Genomic DNA, 15,809 nt, shown 5'->3' with positions numbered 1-15,809 from the left:
TACACTAAGATATCACACATTAAAAACTTCCCTGAACAGGGCTGCCTTAAGATGTCTTCTGAATGTCAGGTAGTTGTTTATCTCTTTGACATCTGATGGGAAGGCGTTTCACAGGGCGGGCGCCACTACCGAGAAGGCCCTTTGCCTGGTTCCCTGTAGCTTTGTTTCTTGCAATCAGGGAACCACCAGAAGGCCCTCGGCGGTGGACCTCAGCGTCCGGGCAGAATGCTGGGGGTGGAGACTCTCCTTCAGGTATACTGGGCTGAGGCTGTTTAGGGCTTTAAAGGTCAACACCAACACCGACAGATAATTGGAAATGTATGTTTAGAGGAAATTTATTCGTAAACATTGCAGCTCTATGTAGGTAGGATAAAAGCCACATGGATATGACACAGATCTGTCTTGCATATCTAACCCTCGACTTCCAAATACAATGGCACAATTGCCTAGTAGGCTAGGGTGGTACCCTTAGGAGTACGGCTATTACTGATGCTCCTTTTCAAACCGAGAGCCAGGGCAGTGCAGTTGCCCTAGGTTCAAATCCCCACTCAGGCATTAAGTTCAGTGGAGGGCCAGTCATCATCTCTCAGCCTAGTCTACTTCCTGGAGCTTCTGTGAGGATAAGTCAGGGTTAAAGAAAGCATACACACCACCCTGGGGTCCTTGAGGAAGTGCAGGATAAATAAATACATGTGTACACTTAACAGTAGGAAATCTGAGAGAGAGCTTACCTGAATTTTGCACAAGAGCTGAGAGTAAGTTTTGATTACATGCTGGCAACAGACAAGTGCAATGAAAAAGACTCACACAAGTGGTCTGCTTACATGAAGAGTGCGATGTTAAAACAGAGAACTCATGCAAAATCACGGCTCATATTTTTCTGAAAGAAAAATAGCGACCTGCAGTGTTTCGTTTCATGGAAGAGCTGACACAATATTTGTGGTTCCTCGACTACATTGCTCATGAGAGTAAATGGGTGGCACGAGAGTGTGTTTTTTGCTCATTTGTTTCGTCCTACTTGGCAGCTGGTGACTGATCAGAAATGACTCTCTAGGTCACAGCGTGAACATCAACCAAGGACTCTCAGATCCTAGTTCTGTCCCGCAATGATGCTCCTTCTGTTGGTTGACTCCACTGAGCTTGCCATGAATGCTCTCCTTTTCTCTTTCCACAGGAATCTCCCAGCCCAAGCAAGAGGATTGGTAGCACAAATGAAAAACAGCCCAGTAAGTATCTGCATTACAGAAAATGAATGAAAAATCTGGCAGCTTGTAGAAACCACTGGGTAAGGAAGATACCTATAATATTGCGGAATGCAAGAATACAATAGTTGTGTTTAAGATGTTGGGTTATTATAAAAAAAACAAAACCCAGTCATCCTCTCTTGGTTAATATATTGCAATATATGTGTTTAAGCAGTGGGGGTAGGCATGAAAAAATTTCATCCTCTAGCCACCTAAACCAACTTATGCTATTTGTGCTATTTTAAAATATTGATGCTGATAATATTTAGCCTTGTGAACCATGCCCCAAAGACTAGGAGCCAAATCTTCCCCATCACAAGACATTGTATACAACCCATGTTGCAATTGTACCAAAATCAGAGATTACAGCACTGCTGCAAAATGCCCACAGAGCAAGTAGCTCATGATGAGTCCAGCAAAATGATCCAGGTTGCATGATAACAGGTCACACAAAGCCATCCCCTGATCAAACTGGTGTGACACAAGGGAGGTTCCTATCTAAATACAAAATACCAAGATCAAGCAGTCTCTGAATGAGAGTAAAGCCCATCCATAGGAGCCAACTCTTAGGGGCCATGAGGGCTTCGCCCCCCCATAAAATATTTGAGGAGGCTGTCCCCCACCAAATTGATGGGCATTGCCATTCAAATGGTGGGCATGCACCATGCCATGTGATTGATTTTGCAGGGTGGGGCTTACCTGCGCCATACCGCCCCCAATATTTTATTTAAGTTGGCACCTCTGAGCCCATCCATTACACCTTCAGTGCAGTGCCAGGGGCTGGATCCATGCATCCTGCCACATGAATGGAAGGCACTAGGGATGGAAGAGAAATCTGATTGCATTGGCATCAGGCGAATGAACCAGAACGTATCCGTCCTTCCAAATTCACACTTTCCCACATTTTTCAATCTTGTTCTTCATTCAAGTAATGTGTACAAACATCCAGTATATTAGGGGAAATAGCTTTGTTAAATCTGTATAATAGGCAAAGTTGCATACAAAAATGTGTCTAGGAGGAGAAATTTGCACCAAAATGCTGATGAATTTTCATGTGGACTTTTTAATTTATTTATTTTTTTAAAGCCGCCTTTGCTCAGCTATCTACACTGGTTGCCTATTTGCTACCAGCCCATGTTCAAGCTGTTGCTATTGGTATATAGAGCCCTTAACAACTTGGGACCAGTTTGGTTTTTGTGTGGGATTCACTTTACCCCATATATACCCACCTGACAGCTTCAATCTGTGGAACTGGCACCTTTGCAGGTACCGCATAACACCCATTCCACATTTGTAAGAAATCCATCTTTCAGTGCAGCAGCAAACTGTGCTTTGGAACTCCCTGCCTGTTGACATCAGGCAGGCAGGAACCTTCCCTGTCTTCCTCTTGGTGCCTGCTTAAAACAATTTTGCTTAGGCAAGCCTCCTGAGGCAGCTAGTGTTGATTTTAATCTTTTACAATATCTTAATACCCGTTCTAACTCTCTCTCTATATGTAATGTTAATATTTTGTTTTATATTGTTGCAAAGAGCTTTGGGTTGTTTGCCTGTTTGCAATCCAGCAGTATATGCATTTTTGCTAAATAAGTAAATGGAATAACAGTGGAGCAGAGAATGCAGACCTGTACTGTGATGAGTGTTCAGTAGCTTCAAGACATTCAGAATGAGATGGCTCACCTCTGGAGGAGAGTCGGCTTCCAAGAGCAGATTGAGGAAATGTTTTTACCATGTGCATTTGTACCCCATCTGGGTGCAATTCAAGTTAAGTGGTTATGACCAGGCAAGCCCTTTCTGGTTAGGGGCTTAATATACCTGTGAGGTTGCCTTTGTCCTTTTGTGGCATTAAACCTTCTTGGATAGACAGAAAACACCTTCTTAATATGATCTGTGCACCAAGGAAGGGCAAGAAATGCATGTGAAGACAGGTGTTCTCGGTGGCTGCCCCACATTTCTGGAACTTGTTCTCCCTGTAGGTCTGCCCGAGTGTCTTTTGGAAGCATTGCAAAACCTTTTTATGTTATTGAGGTTAGCTTTTGGTGGCTGAGCTCAGATGCAGAGGGAAAATGCAACCAGGGTGTATTAAATGTGTTATTACCAACCTGACTCCTTTTGCTTTGGGAGAGGAGCCATTGCAGGGAAGGAAGAGGAACTAGGGCCATCAAACTATTGATGGATCGTTTGGTGTGGGCTGGAAGACAAACAAAAACCACTGCTTTCCCAAACCTAGGCCTGTGTGACAGGTGCTGGGTGAGGGCTGACTTTGCTGTCAGTTGTTCTGCTCTTATTAGTTGCATTTAGTTGCATGTTCTTATTAGCTGCATACTGTGATAAGCAGAAAGTAGAATCCATTTCCTCTCTGCATTTCTGCATTTTTCCTGCTCTCTCTCTCTCTCTCTCTCTCTTTTACACACACACAAACACATACCAGCCGAGTGGAAGCACTGACATTTAAGCAAAAGTCAGAGCAGCTCCTAGGTTTCAGGGACCATGATCCTGGCCTTCTGAAATCAGAGAGGGAATGATGTCAAACACCCCCGGGCACCTCTTTGAAGCAAACGTGAAGTGAAGTCAAGGGCCAGGAAAACGAATCCTATTAATGACGAGAATTCAGCCCTGTTTGTGATTCCCAGGCCTTTGGTTTCCTTAGGACACATTCACCAATGCTTGTTATGTAAACTTGCTGCTCTAAAAATAGCCACCATCCATTCCTTTCTTTGTACTGCATGTTACAGAATGTTTTCCACTGAGTTACAGCTCTCAGCAGCCCCTATTGTTGGCTGGCAATGACGTAGGTTGAAGCAGCTGCCGGCCTTGGCTAAGCACAGAGAAGTCACCTATCTGAGGGCTCCTTCTCTCTATCCAAATGTCCACTCTTCTGGGCATTCCCTTCCTTTTTTTCCCCCCCCCCAACAGTCCTGGTAATGTGTCACTGTCAGGGATTCTCAGTGACTCCAGCTACTAACAACTAGCATTCGGTGCATCATTGTGGAAAATGTTCTTTGTCTCTCATGCTTGCCTCTGTACAAGTGCCAAGGGCTTGCGGTCCCAGTTACACCCCTCAGCTCCAAAGTCCATTAGGAATAGAAAGCCTCCTGTGTCACAGAAGCCCAGATGCAGCTTAGATGATCACACTCCAGGGCAGCTGCCAATTTCTCCCCTGGCTTTTATTCTCTCTCTCTCTCTCTCTCTCTCTCTCTCCTCTCCGTTATTCAGTCTGACCCACCAATGAAAGACTTTGGATTTCAGACAGCAAAGGGGGACTGTGTGTGAGAGAGGGGGGGGAGGGGGGAGGGAGAGAGACATTGCTGCTATTCTCTAGTATCTGTCCCATTAGACAAACCCTTTCATGTGGTAATGATCATGCAACAAGTTCAGCTCAAATACCTAATACCCTCCGTTGGGCATGCAATACTTTCATGCCCTTGGAAAAAGCTGTGACAAAGACAGCCTAGGCATGGTGGCATTTCAAACAATGAGGATAGCATGCCATTGCAATTGCTATGTGCGACATGAGAAATATGGGGTTGTGAATTTACTCTCAAATGGCCTTTTTCCGTGGAGATGGACTGAGTGTGTACGTGCTTTGGCTTGACTTTCTGCAGCCCCAAGCAATGTCTGTAACAATTCCACAGCAGGTGAGCAGGGAGACGATTCCAGCAGTTGCAGAGAGTGGAATCGATGGGATCCTGAGCAAGTCACATCACTCATTACTCTCTTTGCTCCTCCGAACATCCGTGAACTACTCTGATATTGTCATGTTTTTGTTTCTCACCAGAGCATCAACTATCAGGAGGACTGGAAGCTAGTCACCATTTTCATTGGAGGCAATGACCTTTGTAGCTATTGCTTAGACAAGGTATGAAAGCTGTAGCTGGCTTGGTTTGAAAACAATAGTATTTCCTGTCACTTTTCATTTGAAATGAGCATTTTTGTCCTGATTGCAGCCCCAGTCCTCAAAGCTGGTGATTGGCTTTAGTGACCTTCCATAAAAGAGTTTTGCCATCCAAATGCAAAACAACTGAGCCAGCCACTGGGGGAATAATAATAATAATCCATGTGCTGAGCTAATAAGTATTAAAACTATAGTTCCCAGTGCCCCCAGAAATACAATGGAGTATTTTGGAAATACAAAATACTTCTGAATACACTTTTTTTTGGGGGGGGAGTTGGGACATAGTGAGGTAGGTGTGGAGGAGGAGGGAATACCAGTCTTTTTCTGAGAATTCTATTCAATTTTTTGAAAGGCTCAGTCCCATTCTGAATTAAGTTTACCTGTGACATCAATAAAAATGAGTGAAACCAGTACGCCACTATGCCCTCACAATGTTGTGCCACTTTAAAAGGCCCCCTTCTCCATTTATGAGAAACCTATATGAATTCCAATTATAACATTCAAGATTATGAAACTGAATTCCAAATTCTGAGTGATTCCCCCTTTTAAAAAAAATCACGTTTCTGGATGAAAGTTTTGAAGCTGCATTTGGAATCTTGTTGCAAATAGTGGGCTCGATTTCAGCTCTTGAATTATGTCTACATCCAGTGTTTGGATGCAGAGAATCAAAACCGGCTCTCCCAATCCAGCTCTTCCTGATTAACAGATTCAGGTATCAGTTGTTTGTTTTTAATTCAGCTGGACTGGTAATTTAAGAATCGCGTCCAAACGCCGTGTGTGCTGAGTAAGTCAAATGCATGCTGCAACTGGGAAACAATTCTGCAATACTTCCTTCTAAATATATCAAGATTTTGCTAGCGCAAATTATATCCTCATATCAGTCTCCTTCAAGTCAAGCTATTCCATAGACCTCTCTGGTTTTGGGTGTGTGGGGATGGATTTATCTGCAACTTTTCATGCAATACTGAAAATGGGTAACTGAGTGTTTCATTTTCTTCAGGAGACCTATTCAGTGGACAGATATGTAGAACACCTCCAGGAGACCCTTGATATCCTTTACAAGGAGGTAAGACTTTAAGACACTCTAGAAGGCTGAGTTCTTGGCAACTGCACTTAAACATTTCTCACCCCTCGCAGAGTTTCCATGATCATGTTTCATTCAGGACCTTCTTTCAGATAGCTGGCACTGGTGCAGTCACATCTGAAGGGTAATCCAATGACCTTGATAGCTAATGACCAGGAAAGCGGTGAGATTCTACTATGGCGAACGTGGTTGCATTTTATATGGTTTTCTTCACTTTTCTCAACGTGGAGCTAGCCCCTAAAGCCCTCTGCAGCAGGAAGATGCTGCTTCCTCAACAGCAGGCAGCAGCTTTGTCTACCGTGCTTATGGATGTACTCTCCAGCCTCCCCAATTCTATATTTGCCCTGACTTAGGGATATTTGTGCAGCAGAGGAGGAAAGGAGATGGGTGGACAAACATGATAGCAAGCTTGCCTAGCATCTGCAACACTCCCAACTTCTTTCTTTCTTTCTTTCTTTCTTTCTTTCTTTCTTTCTTTCTTTCTTTCTTTCATTTGTTACTCACTTTATTTTGCCCAGAACAACCCAAAGCAACTTTAAGTAAACAACTTCCCCACCCCATGTAGATATATTAATACCAAGGAGGAAAAGCAACACATTAAAAACATCTCACCCACTTCTAAAAAGCCACATGTAGTTAATGGCTAAAGGCCTGGTTATAAGGGAAACTTTTTGCCTGGCGCATAAAGATAGGCAGTGAAGGTGCCAGGCAGGCCTCCCTGGGTAGAACATTCCACAAATGGGGAGCTGCTCCATGGCGCCTTCTGGACTTTTCATGGAAGGGGAACACAAAAAAGAGCTTCAGATGTTGATTGCACGGTCCGGGTTGGTTCATGCTGAGCAAAATCACAGATTAATTTTCAGCCTGGGAGGGGGCAACTCCCAGCTTAACCATAAGTTGCTACAGAGTGGAGTTGCTCTGTTTTCCCCTTACATTGCCTCGGGCACAGTATGTAGCATCAAAGTTTGGAATAAAGATCTATGGGTTGCCACAAGTATGCAGTCAAGCCCTGGCTCTCCAATGATGAAGCTTTATTGAGATGAAGGATGAAGATAAAACGAATGAAAGGGGAAAGTTAGAATGAAAGAAACAAAACCATTTGCATCTGTGGGGGCTGGGAGGGCAGAAGGCAGCAGGTGGAACTAGTGCCAATGCAAGCAGAGGCAGTTAATTCTACTTTTGTCACCCCTACCCCCCCTCCTTTGTGCTGAGTTCTACAAGGGCAACACTGAGGCTAAGGGGAAGGAAGCTGCCAGGCAGTCCCACCCCCTGAACTAGTTGTGAGTAAGCGGACAAGGCATGTGGGGGCAGTGCCCCATTGCCCAAATGAAAAGCCTCCACTGGTCTGCACAGTTAAGTAACCTCAGCTAGTTATTGAAATTGATGGCCCAGAGTCTTCTGGTTATTTTATTCATTTTTTATTTAATAAATTGGTTTGCTGCCTGCCAAAATGAAGCAGTTTCCGAAGGTTGCATGCAAGTCTTATCAAAAAAGCTAAAGGCATACGATAAAACACTATGCTGAGATAAGCAGGAAGAATTAAATGGTGACATCCACTTCAGCCACCCAACAGAGAGTAAAACAGACACCTAATCTACACCTTCAGAAATATTGTTTTAAGACAACAAGAAGGGCACCAATCCTATTTCGCAACAGGAGGAGTGCCACCATTTGGGAGCCACCACTGAAAGACCACTGTCTCTCAGGCCTGCCGACCTAATCTCGCTTCAGGAAGGGCACTTGAGGGTTAGTTCCACAGCAGCTAGTAAAGGCTCATGGGAGTTGTAGTCCAAAGCATCTGGAGGGGTTCAAGGTTAGAGAAGGCTGCTCTGGAGCAAAGGTGAGCAACCTTTTTCGCCCCTGAGGCCCACAAGTAGCAGTGGGTAAGTGCTTGTGGACCACATGCCAGCGGTCTGGGCATTCACACATATATGCAAACAAACATATGCAAACCTACCCTTTGAAATCAGGGAAAGGTGGCTGTCACCAGTGCGGTCCTTGCTCTCAGAAGAGGCTTTCAGAGCTCAACTTTTAGGGGGATAAAAGGCCCCTTGGACGCAGGATGGTGCAGACTATCATCTGCCAAGCAGCTGTTAAGTGGGTTGAGGATGGCATAATTTACATTGCGGGGGGGGGGGAGGTGTACAGGGAGGGTCATCTCCAAACCCCCACTTCTTGTAAATTATGCCCCTTGCAGCCTCCCAAACAGCTGTCTGGTGGTCTGAAGGAAACACAGGACACAAGGTGATTTTACTAGTGGCAGAGGTGACAGCAACTCCCGGTGGATCACACAGAACTTCTGTGGTCTGCAGGCTGTTGATTTCCCACCTGTGGTAGAGGCTTGTGGCAAAGTTATGCACATTTCTTTGCTTGCCATAAACAATTACTGCACAAACGCCATTGCACATCTAGCTCAACGTTGCATCAAGCTGGCTAACGGTGCCAGCCTGCAGTTATAGCTATAAAGTTTATCGCACCGACATAATATTTTTCTTTCATTGCCACTGGCCCTCTGTACATTTCCTTTCCTATTGCATGAAAACCAGATGCTCTCACGACTACTGATCTGTGCATAACCTCTCTGTGTTGCTGTTTGGCTCTGCCTTCTGCTCTGTGCATCAATATACCTGGTTACTGTAATCCCTGCAGCTCCCTCGGGCTTTTGTCAACGTGGTGGAGATAATGGAACTCACTGGACTGCGTCAGATAGAAAGGGAAGCATCCGGATGTGTTCTTTCAGGGGCGTAAGTGAGCGGATCGCACAGCAATCTGTATTGTATGCTATTTTTAGGGCCGATCTATACTTTTGTTATTCATAAAGCAACCGCAAAGAGCTTAAAAAACCTGTTCCCTGCAAGATGCTATTGGACCTGGGAGCTGTGAGGCAGCAGATGCTCTAATTATAATGAGGATATTGGGTCTGGTTTTTCCCTTTACTCACATGAGAGCAATCTTCATTGATTTCCATTAGAGCTGCAGCCATTTAAGAGAGTCGCTTTGGGCTTCTCGTTTTCTGTACGGATATTTATAACAAGGTAGACAGTGATTCACAAAGTCTGGCTGATGCTGGATCTCTTGTGTTAAGCCAATTTGAGACGTGTGTTAACCTGGAGTCCATTTGTGTGCGCTAAACATGTCACAAAAATCCCTTTCCACTGTATAAAAGTGTGGGTGTCTTTCCCATCTGGGCAGTGCCATTGTCTACCCAACTATAAAGAGGGTTTGGAACACCAGAATCCAAAGCTCCAAACTGTAGAATCCAGGAGCTCTTATATCCCAAATAAGAACCATGCCTCTAGGCCAGCCTTCCCCAACTTGGTGCCTTCCAGATGTTTTGGGCTACAGTTTCCATCAGCCCCTGCCATCATGGCCAATGCTGGCTAGGGCTGCAGTCCAAAAATTCTAGAGGGCTTCAGGCTGGGGGAGGTTTCTGTAAACCAACAAGCGAGGCAAAAGTCCCGGGCAGCAGTGGGATTAGAACCTAAGGCCACATCGACATCATATATCTAAAGCACATTTATACAACACCTTAGCAGCCTTTGAGAAAGAATCCTGGAAACTGTAGCTTGTGCCTAAGAGAGCTACAATTCCCAGACCCTTAGCAAACTACAGCTCCCAGAATTATTTTGGGTAAGCCATGTGCACATGTGTGTATGCATATATATAGGGCCACAGGCTTAAGCACCATATTCTGATGTGTCTGTTATTAGGCCATGGAAGAAATGTATTTTTAAAATCCAAGGCATAGGCTTTTGTATTCTTTGGTTCCACAAACATAACCACAAGGGTGGTGAACCCATGGGCCTCCAGATGTTGTTGGACTCTGGTTCCTTTTGGTATCCACAGCCAGTATGGCCAATGGTCAGGGATGATGGGAATCATAGTCCAACAACATTTCCCAAGCCCTAATCTAATACTGTACATTCTTTCTAAGCTATTTTAAATCAAATCATTTTGTTACCTGCACTATTGCAGGGGGTTGGACTAGGATTCTGTGCTATCTAGGATCTGTGTTTATTTTAGCATCCCTCTCTTTCAGGAGCCTTTGCCCGTGTTTTCTAAACCCCCAGGAAAACTCCCCTGAACTACAGGAAATGAAAAGAATTAACAGAGATTTTCAGGTAAAGCAAGCACTTCCTTTCTTACTGATTTCAAGGAGAGGAATTTAACTTCATGCTCTTCCGATCATTCTGCCAGCCCAAGCATTTTGGCTTGCAGGACATAATGATCCCTCCTCTCCTCTCCCCTCCCCACACTTTTCCAGGGGTTTCTTCCAACCCACGCCCAATCCATTTTTGGGAGAGTCAGGGAAGCACCAGTGCACAAGTAGCAATCTCCGTGCAGAGCTTCCACTGACGAGACTCCTTAGCTGAATCCCACTCAAGATCCTTGCACCCCTCCTGTAGAAGTCAAGCCTACATATTAATAGTGGACTCATTCTCTGAGTGTGGATCCATATGTAGCTAAAGCAGCATCACCCACAAGAAAAAAAAAGTGTCAGCAGGCTTGGAGAAACTCCAAGGTCTGCAGAACTACACACACACACACACACACTCCAAGGGAAGGAACCTGAAACAGCCCAATGAGGACCAAGTGTGTTCAGATGCTACAGAATGTTGGCTGGGTATTTGAGGTTGGGTGGAGTGGAAAATGCAGTGGTTGACTGATGCCCAAGGGAACTAGTAGGGCAGAAAGGAGGGAGACCATCAGTAGGTGGAGCCAGGGTGAACAACAGGCCAAGCCAACTAGTTTTGTTCTGTCCTCCTCCCTGTAGAGTTTTTTTTTACAAGGGCAAGACGAAGGAGGAGGGAACTGACAGGAAAAGCCACTCCCTGGACTAGATGCAAGGGAGAAGGCAGGACATGTGGTGGGCTGCCTGAAGGCAGGCGGAGAGTTGGTGGGGCCTAACAGACCAGCCTCCCCTCAGAAAAAGGCAGAGCTGACTGGAACCCTGAAGAGGAAGGCCACATTTTGTTGGCTTGATTTGGTCTGAGAGTACCTGAGAGTGATTGCTTGTTTCAGCTGGTGTTGGTGATGTCATCTGTTTTCCCACATAAATCCACTCTCTTGCATTTCACGTTGTGCCTAGAGCTCAGTGACTCATCCTTGCCTCTTCTTCACCTCTTCTGTCTTATGTATTTATTTGTGTTGTGTGTTTATCTCTTATGTGTTCCCCCACTGTCTGAGGCACAGTGGGAAGCAGTGAAGTCTTTTAGCCTTCTTGATGCTCATGCCCTCCTAATGGGAATCCCTGCTCAGGGAAACTCAGCCTCTGCCTCTCTGCTTTTCCATTTTTAGGAGTTCTTTTCTGGGCAGTTCTTTCTTGGGAGCCATCTGGCATTCCTGGTTACAGCTGGAAAAAGCTCCTGAGCTGAACTGGAGCAGTTTTACTCCCTGCCAACTAATTTCTCTTGATTGCTTTACTCGTTGACAGTGCTGTGGTTTTTTAGTTTTATAAGGATGGCTTTATTATTTTAATGATTTAATTTTTTTGTAAATTAAGAACATAACAGAGTCTGCTCAATCAAAAAGGCCTATTTAGTCCAGTATCCTGTTCTTACAGTAGCCAACCAGATGCCTGTGGGAAGCCTGAAAACAGGACCCGAGTGCAACATCACTCCCCTCACTTGTAATTCCCAGGAGTATTTCAGACTCATACAGTGGTACCTCTGGTTGCAAACGGGATCCATTCCGGAGCTCCGTTCGCAACCTGAGCAGAACACATGTGCGGGTTGTGATTCGCCACTTCTGCGCATGTGCGTGACGTCATTTTGAGCGTCTGCGTGAGCAGCGAAACCCAGAAGTAACCCATTCCGTTACTTCTGGGTCACTGCGGGACGCGACCTGAAAAGATTTAACCTGAAGCAACCGTAACAAGAGGTATGACTGTACTGACAATGTGGTTTGTGGGGGGTAGTACATGGTCATTGTGGCTGATAGCCAATGATAGCCTTAATTTCCTTCAAGAGGCTTGCTGGGAACCAGTATAGAGATTTGAGAAATGGTGGTGATAATAGCAAGTTGGGTTTCTAAGCCTACCCTATGATTTGTAAGGATCTATCTCCTTTTCTTCTTTATCCTTGCAAGAGCTCTGTGAAGCGGGTATTCCTGCCATCTGACTGTCTCAGGACATAAGTTCAGCTAGTGTGACTTCCACAATGACCTTTAATGGGGTAGCTGTGTTGCCCTTACTGTACTTTGTCGCTTCTTCTCCTGTGACACCACCCCTGCATTTGGTACTCGTCCCTTTTAGTCCGTCTGGTCTGAGTCAGTACTTGTAAACTGGAGGGGAAAGAGCTAAGGGTGTCCACATGTCAACGCTGACTTTGCCGTTGTGTACTTCCCAAACAGGAGAGAAGCACAAAGATGGTCAACAGCTATGCGGAGCGGGAGGATTTTGCCGTTGTTGTGCAGCCGTTTTTCCGAAACACCATCATGCCACTAGACAGTGTGAGTCACCGTTTGCTACCTGCAGCATTCAAAGCAGTGTTCCAGGATTTGTTCTAGATGACAAGATATACAGGCTGAGGATTACATCATCCTTACAACCATGTAGCGTTGCAAGGGAAACTGAAAAATAGGCAGACAGATAGAACAGTCAGTTCCCACCATCCTGGCTCTGTGTACCATCCTAGAGGCAATTGGGAGCCAATACTGCTGATAGGATTACAGGCCCCCAGAACATATATCAATAAATGAATTGGACCACTTCTGGTTTTCAAAATGCATACAAGAACTGGCACCAGATCCAGACCCCAGAGTGTCTAAAAGCCACTTGTCACTCACATATAACATTTGTCACTCACATATAACTGATATGATACATGCCACACGTCCACATATGACTTTTCACACAAGCAGAAACAAATAAATCATTCCTCTAATTCATGGGTAAGCAAATTAAGGCCCAGGGGCCGGATCCAGCCCAATGGCCTTCTAAATCTGGCCCACAGAGTATTTTTACGTGAGTAGAATGTGTCCTTTTACTCAAAATGCATCTCTGGGTTACTTGTGGGGCATAGGAATTCATTTATTTTTTTCAAAATATAGTCTGGCCCCCACATGGTCTGAGGGACAGTGGACCGGCCCCCTGCTGAAAAAGTTTGCTGACTCCTGGTCTAATTGTTCAAAACAGAAAAGGCCTTTAGGGGGAAAGGGAAAGGAAACCTGTGTAAAAGGTTGGTGCCAAGTCCAGAGAAATGATAGGTGGGCACGTATCTAAAGTAACTTTTTGAAATTGTTGCAGCGCTGACATTGTCTTAGGACTGCTTCCTGTATGCATCTCTGTCTCAACATCTCATCGCCGCACAATCTATCAACCGATGAATCAGAGCTGAAAATGTGAATGGCCTCTAAAATTTGAGGAGACAGCAAATGTTATGAAAGCACTGCTTTGGTGATTAATCTGTGGTTCCGCACACCATTTTGCATGCTAGTCTTCACTCGAGGCTGCAGGCATTGAGAGATGAAGGGGGAAAGGAGATTTCAAAAGTGCACACACACCAGTTTATTGGGGCCCAAGGCTACTTAACCAGATAAAACAATGAAGAGTCGTATGGCCCAATAAATATTACTATATTTACTGTATAAGCTTCTGTAGACTGGAGTCCACCATCGGAGTCCACTTCTGAAGAAGCATATAAGCAGTTTGTCTGAAGAAACTGGTTTAGCTTCTCCTGCAGAAGAAACTATGGACTTGAAAAGCACCGAGCCCTACTTAACTGGTTTCTATATACCCTTGAAGTCTCCCCATCTTTTCATTTCTGTATAGGTGCCTTCTCTCCATCTCTTCTTTGGTCACATGTACATGTGTACTAACCATTATGGCTTGTGCTTCCAAAAAATCTATAACATCGTTTGATAATGTTTCCCATTCTAAGGAAGAGGCTCCTTCGCTCTCCAGTGTAGAACTCTGTGTATGTCACAGTGTACTCAGTCCATGTAATTACTGCTTTTGCAGGCCTCCCTGTTTGAAGAAAATGATTGTGCCCATTCACTGAAACAAATAGCTTATTTGCAGGTTGGAGAATTATGTCCTTGCATCAGAGTCACTGTGTCCTCCTCCCAAGAGCATCAGAATGTTGAAAGGACCTGGAGGCGAGATGCTCGGTTGATATTGCTGATTACTGCTTATATGAGGCATAAAAGTAACCATTTATCATAAATACCACTTGGAAAAAGGCTTATTATACTGCCTTTTCAATCTAACAGCATTTAAAGTTGTAGAAAGCATGTACTGACATCCCTGTCGATAGTTGACTTAGTCGATTTTTACACATTATGCCGAAAAAATAAAAAAATCTATACCTAGCTGGTGGTTGCTGCAGGAGTGTATTAAACACAAAAACAAAGCATGTGACTTCTTTTGAGAGGCAGGATTTGACTGTTGATTGGCTCAGCGCCAGGAGACAATGGGCCAAAAAAATACACGTGAAATGCCAGAGCCTGACTAGTGAGTGATAAAATCTATTCTGAAGATTAATAATTGTATTTTGTACTAAATCACAGGACGGGAAGCCAGACCTGAGTTTCTTTGCAGTGGACTGCTTTCATTTCTCGGAGAGAGGCCATGCAGAGATGGCCATAGCACTCTGGAATAATATGGTAAGAGGGTGGCTGTATGAATTCAAACATACTTGGTGATACAGAAACCTCATATATGGGGGTGGGGATGGATGAACAGCCTGTTTACTTTCCCTATCAGTTTCACACGGGCTCATAGTCATAAGTCCATTCTGTCCTGTTTTACTAAAGATTGAAACACACACATGGAAAAACTATGTGTAAATTATGCACATTTTGTAATAACAACAATCATAATTTTATTACTTATACCCCACTCATCTGGCTGAGTTGCCCCAGCCACACTTGCATGCATTTTCTTTCCTAAAATACGCTTCCTCAATGCATTTTCCCGTACAATGCAATTTTTTTGTCCACATTTTGTGGAACCAAAAAGGTCCCAGAACCTCCAAAGGCAGCAGTTTGCTTTAAAAAGCGGTCTGGATTAATTTCTCCTCTATCCTAGAGACACAGCTATCCACTTTTCCCTTTTCTTGCGAGGAATTCTATTCGGAATAAGGGAATTTCCCTTTAAAAAAAGGGAAACGTTGACAGCTATGCCTAGAGATGGCAACTAGCTGTAGTTACTGACTGATAATGGAATACATTCTGCACATGTTTGCAGGATTGTGCAGAGTTTAAAGATTATTATGATTTTATAATTGGTTTATTATTCAGAAGAAGTTCAGTGGCTGCTGTTTGGCTCACATTCATCCTTTAACATATATAAAACACTTATCGCTGTTGCTGCTTCAACAAGGACCCACTTTCCTGTGTGATTTGTCTCAAGGCACCATTCATAATCCTGAAAATGGAATGTTGGTGCCTTCCTGCTGAGGCGATGTAATGTTTAGAAGTCCTCTTCATGTTTTCCTATGAGTTCTAGCCTACTAGAACCTGAAGCAGTTCCATTCCAGGGTTGGTTTGTTGTTTCTGTGCTTGCTGTGATCCCAGTAACAGCAGCTGTATACAATAAGCACAGTGTGTAGCTGAGGCTTCCCCAGCCTGGTGCCTCCAGATGTTTTGA

The 15,809-nt window shown here is 44.4% G+C and overlaps 1 protein-coding gene across 4 annotated transcripts in view; it reads left to right on the top strand.

Moving 5' to 3' along the window:
- PLB1 (phospholipase B1) overlaps positions 1–15,809 on the top strand; it is a 114,721-nt gene that overhangs the window by 92,569 nt on the left and 6,343 nt on the right. For all 4 annotated transcript variants that reach the window (XM_083434394.1, XM_083434396.1, XM_083434393.1 and 1 more), the window contains 7 exons: positions 1,175–1,226; positions 5,020–5,100; positions 6,137–6,202; positions 8,870–8,964; positions 10,260–10,341; positions 12,572–12,670; positions 14,729–14,824. In XM_083434394.1, the coding sequence (XP_083290520.1) occupies positions 1,175–1,226; positions 5,020–5,100; positions 6,137–6,202; positions 8,870–8,964; positions 10,260–10,341; positions 12,572–12,670; positions 14,729–14,824 (571 nt within the window). The remainder of the gene's footprint in view (positions 1–1,174; positions 1,227–5,019; positions 5,101–6,136; positions 6,203–8,869; positions 8,965–10,259; positions 10,342–12,571; positions 12,671–14,728; positions 14,825–15,809) is intronic.

Source organism: Podarcis tiliguerta (assembly GCF_965153285.1).
Source record: "Podarcis tiliguerta genome assembly, chromosome: 3".
In the NCBI taxonomy this organism is placed as follows: domain Eukaryota; kingdom Metazoa; phylum Chordata; class Lepidosauria; order Squamata; family Lacertidae; genus Podarcis; species Podarcis tiliguerta.
This window is presented reverse-complemented; position numbering and strand designations above follow the sequence as displayed.